This window comes from Populus euphratica, unplaced genomic scaffold (genome assembly GCF_000495115.2).
Source record: "Populus euphratica unplaced genomic scaffold, PopEup_1.0 scaffold103.1, whole genome shotgun sequence".
Taxonomy (NCBI): Eukaryota; Viridiplantae; Streptophyta; class Magnoliopsida; order Malpighiales; family Salicaceae; genus Populus; species Populus euphratica.
Window position 1 is genome coordinate 827850 of NW_011499891.1, and position 10756 is coordinate 838605.

The following is a 10756-nucleotide window of genomic DNA, read 5'->3' on the forward strand; positions in this document are numbered from 1 at the left end:
AGTGTCACGAGACTTAAAATTTATAACGAGTCACAGATAATATATCTGCAATTTAGCAGAGTGTTCCAATTTTATTAATTATTCAACCATATTACTTTATAAGTTTTGTAACTGTGTTAAAAAATAAAATAAAAAGCTCATAAATCTCATCCTATGAAGCATGATACTGTAGTTCACAAGCTAGGAAAGTGGAGGAAATATCGAGTAATCAGTGCAAACCCACGACGCAAAAATATTCTCGTCTTCCAGTTTCAGAATTTTTGGAGGGGACAAACAAGCGGACTACTAGAAGCCGAAAGTGCATTATCACAAACCAACAAAAAAAAAAAAAACACTTTCTGATAAGGACCACTGAGCTGCCATTTTGACAACCATTCAAGTAGTGAATTACTTTCGATGGTTAATTATTCTCAATTTCCCAGAAGATATAACTGAAGAACGAAGTCATAGCTCATGAGTTCTTAAATTCTTTTGTTGGCAGTCAAGATTTAGGTGCCAAGTGAATAATTATGGATACAGGAAACAATATAGTGACATAATCAACGACCTCTTAAGAAAATGATATAAGCAATGACCCTGGACTTTGCAGCCTCCAATAGTCTTCAACAGTTTCACTTCATATTCTATATATACTTGGCATTTCGATGCAAACAAGCAGAGAAAAGATGAGATTACAGTAAGAAGAAGATCTAAGATGGTAGAGGGGCAGAGAGTTGATATTCCTAGGGTCAAGCTTGGAACTCAAGGACTTGAGGTAGCAATACTTGGTGAATGTGATCCTTTCTACAGGAAAAACCATCCAGAATTTAGAAGTTTGTTTATTTCCCTGATTTTAGCAGGTTGTGATGTTTTTAAGAATATTTTTACTGGTCTAATAGGTCTCAAAGCTGGGTTTTGAATGTATGGGGCTTAGTGAAATGTACAATGCTCCAGTCCCTGAAGATTTTGGGATTTCAATCATCAAGGAAGCTTTCAATCAAGGAATTACATTCTTTGATGCTGCAGATATTTATGGACCTTACACTAATGAAGTTCTGGCTGGCAAGTTTAGTGCCAAAAAATTGCTCTGTTTTCCCTTGATTCATCATGAATTTATAGATATATCTACAAGTATGGTTTTGCCTTTGCAGTAAAACTCTTTAACTGGTCTTCCTAAATGGTATGCTTTCGTTGGAAAGACATCAGTGCTAGACTCTAACGATGCTGAGGTCTCCATTTGTGTTGATTAATTGTAAGCAAAATCCATGTTAAAGCAGATAAATTTTTTTTCAGGTATTGAAACAGTTGCCTAGAGAAAAGATCCATTTGGCAACAAAGTTTGGCATTGTCAGAAGGAGTTTTGACATTAAAAACATTACAAATGTTCCAATCAGTGGAAATCCTGAACACGTCCGTGCATCTTGTGAGGCTAGCGCTAAGCGTCTCGATGTGGAATGCATTGATCTCTACTGTCAACACAGGATTGACACTTCAACACCCATCGAGGATACTGTAAGAACTATGATTCCCCCCCCTCATCTGGGGACCCTTCAATTTCGTCATCTATATATAGCTTCTTATGTTTAAACTATCAGGACGGATGCAGAAACATTGTATATGATCGAGCATTTTGAACTTATTATGCAATAGTGGAATTCTCCCCCCGGCTTTGGCAGATAGGAGAGAAAGAAGTTAGTGGACGAGTGGAAAATCCAAGTATATTGGGTTGTCTGAAGCTAGCGCGGACACAATAAGAAGGGCAAATGCAGTTCATCCTGTTACTGCAGTTCAAGTGGAATGGTCTCTGCGGTCTCGTGACATTGAGGAAGAAACAGGTAGCAACTGTTACACTGACATTATGTTTAATATGTGTATGACATTTGATGCTCGAAATGTGCAGAGAACTTGGAATTGCAGTTGTTGCATATGGTCCCCTTGCTTTCGGACTCTTTGCTGGCAGGGCAGTTGTGAATGTTTACCTTCAGATACTGTACTTGTATGAAACTGTACTTACATTTACTTGTTTGCATTTGGTCCTGTCAGCCTTTGGGGTTTCTAAAGAGTCAATCCTGAAAAAGAAAGTTTTATGCTTGGAGCACAAACATCTTGCTTGTTCTTCATCTGAATGGAGACTTATGCTAGCTGCTAACTCATGACTTGACTTGTCTTACTGAAGACACTGTTTCCTAGGTTCGGTGGTGAGAATCTCGACAAGAACAATGTCTTTTCCAGTCTAATAAAAAAGGTCTCGTAAATAATGGTCGGTGCTAAACTAGAAATTTGCTTGGCGCCCACGTCGTCTTATCGCATAGAGAACATCAAAACCTTTCAAATTCTATCATGGAAGGAGGCGTTCAACATGAAATGATTAATCTAGCCCTAAATAATTTATAAGAAATAATTATATCATGATAAAAAAATCATTTTATCTCTAAAATCTAGTTCAAAGGTTTTATAGCTTAAAAGATAATTTTGTTATTACACTGCTGTTAGAATGGATGGGTAGTGTTTTGTCTTGCTCGACAGAAAACTCCCTTCTAGCTTTAGGTTCTTGTTAAAGATTCAATGTTTTCTTGGTGCTCCCTGTTTTCAACACTTGCTTTGTATTGTCTGTACATTTAAATCTCAACCATGTGGGGCCTCTTTTATGAAATCTCATCCTCTATCAGAAGAAAGTGCTCAACACAGCTCTTCACAGCATCAATCTAGCGACGATATATATATATATATATAAAGGAATGTATGTGCCAATGGAAGCTGCATTATGTCAAGACCATCATATAAGTGACATGTAGAAACATGAACTATAAGGATACGTTATGGTTATTTACCTCATTCCCCTATTTATTTTAGTTTTAATTTTGATCCTTTAAAACATAATTATTCTGAATCACTTTAATTTTGTTTTATTTTACAAAATTAAACATCAATCATGCTCCAAACATTTCTCTTACTATTGCAAAATTCTTGTATAAAAGCACTTAAAACAAGTTACCATGTCAAATTTCAAATAAACTCAATATAAAAAGATCAAATTAAAAAACTAAAAGTTAAGGGGCTGAATTTAAAAGAAGGTTATGAACTTGACCTCAATGTGAAAATCAATCTCTAATGTTGGCAACAATAAAAGACTAAATGTTTGTTTAAGCTTTAAGCTTGGGTCGTGAAACTCTAATTATTTTAAATAAATAAAATAAAATTTTATTTTACTAAACTAAAAATTAACTAAGCAACGAAGTATTTCCTCCATACTTTGAGATCGCTGTATACTTGCATGAAAAAAAATCCCCAAGAATAATAGCAAATCATAGCAATTTCTAAAAACCAAATAAAAAAAATAAAAAGAAATAGGGGATCAATATCAAAAAATCTCAGGGGACAAAGAAACTCTTTTCCAAATGAACAATGCTTTGGCAGTGCTTGCATCGTGGTTAGATAATGTCTTTAAAAAATTTTAATTTTTAATTAATATATTTTTAATATTTTTATATTATTTTTATATGTTAACATTTAAAATATTTTTAAAAATTAAAAAATATTATTTTTATGTAATATTTTTAAAAATTAAAAAAATATTATTTTAATATATTTTAAAATAAAAAATATTTTAAAAAACAATTACCAACCTCCCCAAAACTCTCTTCCCCATAAAACTCTCTTCCCCATAAAAGGCTAGCTCCCTGGGGTTTATATATATAAATGCTGTTATCTTTCTGACATATGATCATGCGTCAATTGCAATATCATGATGAAACTAGCTTTTTTTTTTTAAAAGTAAACAACGTTAGAAACTGGTATGTCATGTCCCCACATGAAAAGTCAGTGAAAGCTCTCGAGAGGATAAAAACAACACGCAACGCCCTGTCTGCCTCAATTTGATAGCAACAAGAAAAAAGATGGCCGAGGAGCGGAGAGTTACAATTCCAAGAGTGAAACTGGGTAGCCAAGGATTGGAGGTAAAAAAAACCCATTTCACCTCTCCCCCTCTGCTTGTGTTTTTCTCTATCATTCAGTCCGTTATCTTTATGATTTACTATTTGGCAATCTGCATACTTATGATGTTTTTAATTCATGTATAGTAATTTACATCAGATTAAATAATAGGTATGGTATAGTTTGAGCTGATGAACAGCAATCAAGATTTCTATGGGCACCAGTCAACTGTATCGGAACTGGGAAGCAGTTTCTGATTGAAAAACAAACTTTATACTCTTTTATGTGCACCATTCTATCCTCAAATCGTGTATAAGTTTGGAATATTTATTCGAAAAAATCCTGGGTTTAATAGCGAGGCACAATAGAGAGCTGATCGAGACGGGTATAATCTAGATTAAAAGGCTCTAAGAGTACAATCTTGAGACAAATATTAGTTTCTGCGAGGAAAACCTATAGTTGGAAGATAAATTTATATTATACATACAACTAAAGTATTTAGTTTTTTTATACAGCTTCAATGCCATGCAAATAGTGAAGCTCCTCAATTTTTTTTAATTGAATCTTTGTATGAACTAATTAGATTTGAAAGTATGATACATACATCAAATTAAAAGAAAAAAGATTGAAATGTAAAACATGAAGAAAAAAAATATATTTAATCCTAAATTCTTGATAATTTTTATTTTAATTCAAAAATTTATTTTATTTATTTTTTAATTTCAAACTTTAAAAAAGCAGAGAGAGAAAGTTATCTAAAAAGACAAAAAATCATGATTTTAATAACTTTTTTATGACAAAACTTGTCTTTCTTGATATTAATGATTTTCATCTCACAAAAAAAAGTTTAATAATGATAGTTTTTTCATAAAATATCCTTAAAAAAAGGAGATCATATTCCATTTTAATTCTTTTTTTAGTTGATTTTTGTTTTTTTATGTATTTTAAGATTGATAAGTGGTTCGAGGAAGGCTTTTATGGTATTTTAGAGGTGTTTTTAAGATGAAAATAGCTTTCAAAATGAATTTTTAGCAACTGAAAAAAACTGATTTCGATTCAGTTAATTGAAAAAAAAAACTGGTAAAACTGATTTTACTTTTTTAGGCTTTTTTTGAAGCTGTAGCCTTCCATTTTTGGGTTTGAGGGATATAATTCCAGACATTAGATGCCATGATCTCCTCATAGGGAAATGCAATCAGAACCCTTTCTCGTTACATGTTGGCATGCCCTACCTTGCTATGTACTAGATTCAGGCAGAGTTAACAAGGCAGATCCAATTGCACAGCTGCGCATATTGACCTGTGCTCTCAGGAAAACACAAACTTTACAGAGAGCATGCAACAAGTGTAACATGCAGAGATCAAACCGAGAAAGAAAAGGCTTGCCAGATAGCAGTAGATCCAAAGCAAGATAATAGCAGTATTAATGGCAAAAGAAACCCAGAAAAGAAAAATCATGGCTTCAAAGTAAGAAACTAACAGAGAAGAAAAATCATGGCAAAAGGAAACGAGTCTATACTCTAAAGCAGTAGATCTAAAGCAAAAACAGTATTTATACCCCCTGCTATTGTGTATTAATTCTTGCATGATTTTAGGTCTCGAAGTTGGGGTTTGGATGCACGGGGCTCAGTGGAATTTACAAGGCCCCACCCCCTGAGGAGGTTAGCATTTCAATCATCAAGTACGCTTTTAGCAAGGGGATCACGTTTTTTGATACATCAGATGCCTATGGACCTCACACAAATGAAATCCTGATTGGGAAGGTATGTCTCAGAATATTCTTTGAAAGAAATTGAGTGTTGGACAGTAATTCAGTAATACATGTATGGTGTCTAGTTTTTTTTTAATAATAATGACAAGGTGCCAGCAAAAATCCCATAAAAAGAGGAGGGTTACTTACAAAACACTATTTGTTATAACAATGTTCTATAATTTTTTTAATTTATAATTTTATTCTTTTTTATTAAATTTATTAACGATTAAAATTTAATTTTTTTAATTTATTATTTTATAAGGTTATTTTAATCTGAAACTATAAGTTTGATATATTAACTTAAGTTTTTATATCTTTTTTATACTAAGTTTTTTTTTCTTAATTTTTTTAAATATTTAGTTAATTTTAAATTATATTTCATTATTTGTTTTGATTTACTTTATATAAAATTATTCTAATATCATAATTCGGATTACGAATTTGACAAGTTAATTCGGGTTTATAATTTCATGAGCTTTAGGTTTTATAGATTAACTAGTTTGCTTGGTTAAATTCCATTATTTGTTTTGATTTACTTTATATAAAATTATTCTAATATCATAATTTGGGTTACGAATTTGACAAGTTAATTCGGGTTTATAATTTCATGAGCTTTAGGTTTTATAGATTAACTAGTTTGCTTGGTTTTCTTTTTCTTTTTTTTTAAGCTCATGTTTGTAAGTTTCATCTTTTAATATTTATTAAATTGGAGACCGAGCTATGTCATTTTTATTTTTTTGCTTTCTATAGGATTTCTCACTGATTTGGAAAATAATCAAGGGTTTATAGATCTTTTTATTTATTGTTTTTATTAGATATATTAGATATATTTATTGGCAGGTAGTCTTCACGGACCTCTCGAAAGCCATCTCATTAGTTAGACATATGTATATTAAATTATTAAATTAATTAAAAATTAAATTTCTTATTCATCATGAATCTAGGATTTAATGGGTTGAGTTTGAGACCTTAGCTCATGTTTAAAAAGTCCATTAGGTTTGTTTAGTGTGTGTACTAAGCTAATGTTTTTTTCAATTTTATTATTCAGCATTTATATCATTAGTGATTAGGCTCCATTAATTTTTTTCTTTATCTTCCTTTTATATGATGTTTTGTGAATTTTTAAAATGATTTGGGTTATCTCGGATCTTTTTATTTGTTGCTTTTAGTTATATTTACTTTTGCAAGTTTTCTAAATTGATTTTTATTTTATTTTATCCTTCAACATTACATAAACTAGTAATTATTATTTGTTTGGCCCCATCCTTCGAGGTTGAGGTGTTTTTAATTACATTAGGTTTCATGATTTTCTTTAAAAAAAATTTCTATTCATTTATCTCGATCTCATTGCATAGACCATAAGTTTTGCAGATTGGCTAGATTTTCAGGGTCACTTTTTTTTTTAATTTAGTATTTTTTGTACTCCATCCTCTATCGATAGGTTATGTTGGAATTAAGCTGCATGATATTTTCTGGTTTATTTTCTATTATCTCATTCATATGATATGCATTGCAAAGTTTGATTGGATTAATTTTTTATTTTTAATTTCATCATTCGATGCTAGATTTGTTAGAAACTCAACTTTAACTTTATTGTTTTTGCTTATCCTGATCTTATAATTTAGTTTGTATATTTGATATGTTCAGTTACTTAGATTTGATTTGGGTTTTTTTGTAATTTTTGTTCTGCCATATTTGATTGGTTAGAATCTTAATTTCATTATTGTTTGCAGGCTCCTCGTTATTTTTTCCATTATTTTAATAACTTTTTTATGATGAAACTTGTCTTTCTTGTTAATGATTTTCATCTCAGGAGAGAAGTTTAATAATGATAGTTTTTTCATAAAATATCCTTGAAAAAAGAGATTATATTCCATTTTAATTTTAATTTTAGTTGATTTTTGTTTTTTTATGTATTTTAAGATTGATAAGTGGTTCTAAAAAGGCTTTTATGATATTTTGAGGTGTTTTTAAGATGAAAATAGCTTTTAAAATGAATTTTTAGCAACCGGAAAAAACTGATTTTGATTCGGTTAATTAAAAAAAAACTGGTTTTATTTGAAAAAAAAACTGGTAAAACTGATTTTATTTTTTTAGGCTTTTTTTGAAGCTGTAGCCTTCCATTTTTGGGTTTGAGGGATATAATTCCAGACATTAGATGCCATGATCTCCTCATAGGGAAATGCAATCAGAACCCTTTCTCGTTACATGTTGGCATGCCCTACCTTGCTATGTACTAGATTCAGGCAGAGTTAACAAGGCAGATCCAATTGCACAGCTGCGCATATTGACCTGTGCTCTCAGGAAAACACAAACTTTACAGAGAGCATGCAACAAGTGTAACATGCAGAGATCAAACCGAGAAAGAAAAGGCTTGCCAGATAGCAGTAGATCCAAAGCAAGATAATAGCAGTATTAATGGCAAAAGAAACCCAGAAAAGAAAAATCATGGCTTCAAAGTAAGAAACTAACAGAGAAGAAAAATCATGGCAAAAGGAAACGAGTCTATACTCTAAAGCAGTAGATCTAAAGCAAAAACAGTATTTATACCCCCCCTGCTATATTGTATTAATTCTTGCATGATTTTAGGTCTCGAAGTTGGGGTTTGGATGCACGGGGCTCAGTGGAATTTACAAGGCCCCACCCCCTGAGGAGGTTAGCATTTCAATCATCAAGTACGCTTTTAGCAAGGGGATCACGTTTTTTGATACATCAGATGCCTATGGACCTCACACAAATGAAATCCTGATTGGGAAGGTATGTCTCAGGATATTCTTTGAAAGAAATTGAATGATGGACAGTAATCCTGTAATACATGTATGGTGTCTAGTTTTTTTTAATAATAATGAAAAGGTGCCAGCAAAATTCGCAGGAGGCTTTCTTAGAGCATCTCTGATGGAAAAGTAAAATGGATAATTAAAAATAAAAAATTAATATTTTGATTTTTTTTTTATTTTACACATTCCAAAGAAAAATCAAACAAAATGTTAAAATACATTTTCTCTTCTACAAATGTTATTTCTACGTATCTCTTCAAATAGCCAAAACTAGCAAAGTAAGACCACTAAAAAAATAGACCAATTAGTAGATATATGGAAAAAAAATAACACTAAACATATTAAGAAATAATAAAATACTTGTTTTTTTCACTCCAATATAAATGGCTTTTTAAATGGTTTTTTTTCATTGTAATAGATATGATAAGATAAACTATATTTATACTATTCAAAATGCTATTTTATCAATTTATCTTTTCAAAATAGCATTTTGCATTGGAGATGCTCTTACAAAATACTATTTATTATAACAATATTTTATAATTTTTTTATAATTTATAATTTTATTTTTTTTCATTAGATTTATTGATGATTAAAATTTAATATTTTTTTAATTTATTATTTTATAATTTTATCTTAATTTAAAATTATAAGTTTAACATATTAACTTGAGTTTTTATATCTTTTTTATACTGAGTTTTTTTCTTAATTTTTTCTTTAAATATTTAGTTAATTTTGAATTATATTTTATTATTTATTTTGATTTTTTTATATGAAATTATTCTAATATCATGATTTGAGTTACAAGTTTGACAGGTTAATTTAGCTTTATAATTTTATGAGCTTTAGGTTTAATAGATTAACTAGTTTGCTTGGTTTTATTTTTCCTTTCTTTAAGCTCATGTTTGTAAGTTTCATCTTTTAATATTTATTAAATTAGAGACCAAGCTGTGTTATTTTTATTTTTTTACTTTTTGTAGGATTTCTCACTAATTTGAAAAATAATCAAGGTTTTCTTAAATTTTTTTATTTGTTGTTCTGGATTAGATATATTTTGGCTAATCAAACTTCATACGCTACTTTGTAGTAGTAGGCCTGAATCGATCATTGCCAAGTAATTTTAACGGGTCTCTTGAAAGCCATACTATTAGTCAAACATATGAATATTAAATTATTAAATTATATGAATATTAAATTTTTTATTCATCGTGGATCTAGAATTTAATGGGATGAGTTTGAGACCTTAGCCCGTGTTTAAAAAGTTCATTGAATTTGTTTAGTGTGTTTATTTGTTTAGTGCGTGTATGTATGAAGCTAATGTTTTCTTTAATTTTATTATTCAACATTTATATTACTAGATTAGGCTCCATTAATTTTTTTTTTTCTTTATCTTCCTTTTGTATGATGTTTTGTGAATTTTTAAAATGATTCGGGTTATCTCAGGTCTTTTTATCTGTTGCTTTTGGTTAGATTTATTTGTACACGTTTTCTAAATTGATTTTTATTTTATTTTATCATTCAACATTATATTGACTAAGAATTATTATTATTTTGGCCCCATCTTTCAAGATTGAAGTGTTTTTAATTATATTAGGCTTCATGATTTTTTTTTATTTTTTTATTCATCTATCTCAATCTCATTGCATAGACCACAAGTTTTGCAGATTGGCTAGATTTTCGGGGTCACATTTTAAAAATTTAATATTTTTTGTACTCCATCCTTTATTGATAGGTTGTTTTGAAATTAAGCTGCATGATATTTCTTAGTTTATCTTCCATTATCTCGTTCACATGATATGCATTGCAAAATTTGGTTGGATTGACTTGTTTTTATTTTTAATTTCATTATTCAATGCTAGATTTATTTGGTACTTGACTTTAACTTTATTTTCTTTAGTTGTCTTGATTTTATAATTTAACTTGTATATTTGATATCCTCAATTATTTACTTGTCCTGATTTTATAATTTAGCTTGTATATTTGATATCCTCAATTACTTATACTTAAGTTGGTTTTTTTTATAACTTTTGTTATGCTATATTTGATTGGTTGGAATCTTAATTTCATTATTTTCTTTATTGTTTGCAGGCTCCTCGTTATTTTTTCTTAGCTGGGTTTAATACCTCATGTCTTATTTTTTAAAAACTTTTTTAAAACACGCTCAAGTTGTTGGTTGTGTTTTTTTACCAAAAAGAACATTGTGACATAGGCGTAGCACGAGAACATAAATTTAGTTTTTTTCGAAGATAGCATTGGGATTTTGCCTACTCCTCAAATATGAAAACCTTTGGACTCTTACTGCTCATGTATTGATG

General features: G+C 29.9%; 1 protein-coding gene and 1 pseudogene across 2 annotated transcripts in view; both read left to right on the forward strand.

The window, feature by feature from the left end:
• The first annotated feature begins 694 nt into the window (after positions 1-694).
• On the forward strand, positions 695-2233 carry LOC105131334 (probable aldo-keto reductase 1; annotated as a pseudogene).
• Positions 2234-3719: 1486 nt separating this feature from the next.
• LOC105131241 (probable aldo-keto reductase 1) overlaps positions 3720-10756 on the forward strand; it is an 8850-nt gene continuing 1813 nt past the window's right edge. Inside the window, exons 1-2 of one of the 2 annotated variants that reach the window (XM_011034114.1) lie at positions 3720-3935; positions 5507-5674. In XM_011034114.1, the coding sequence (XP_011032416.1) occupies positions 3876-3935; positions 5507-5674 (228 nt within the window). In that variant the 5' untranslated portion in view covers positions 3720-3875. The remainder of the gene's footprint in view (positions 3936-5506; positions 5675-10756) is intronic. The other variant, XM_011034113.1, reaches the window with a different exon arrangement.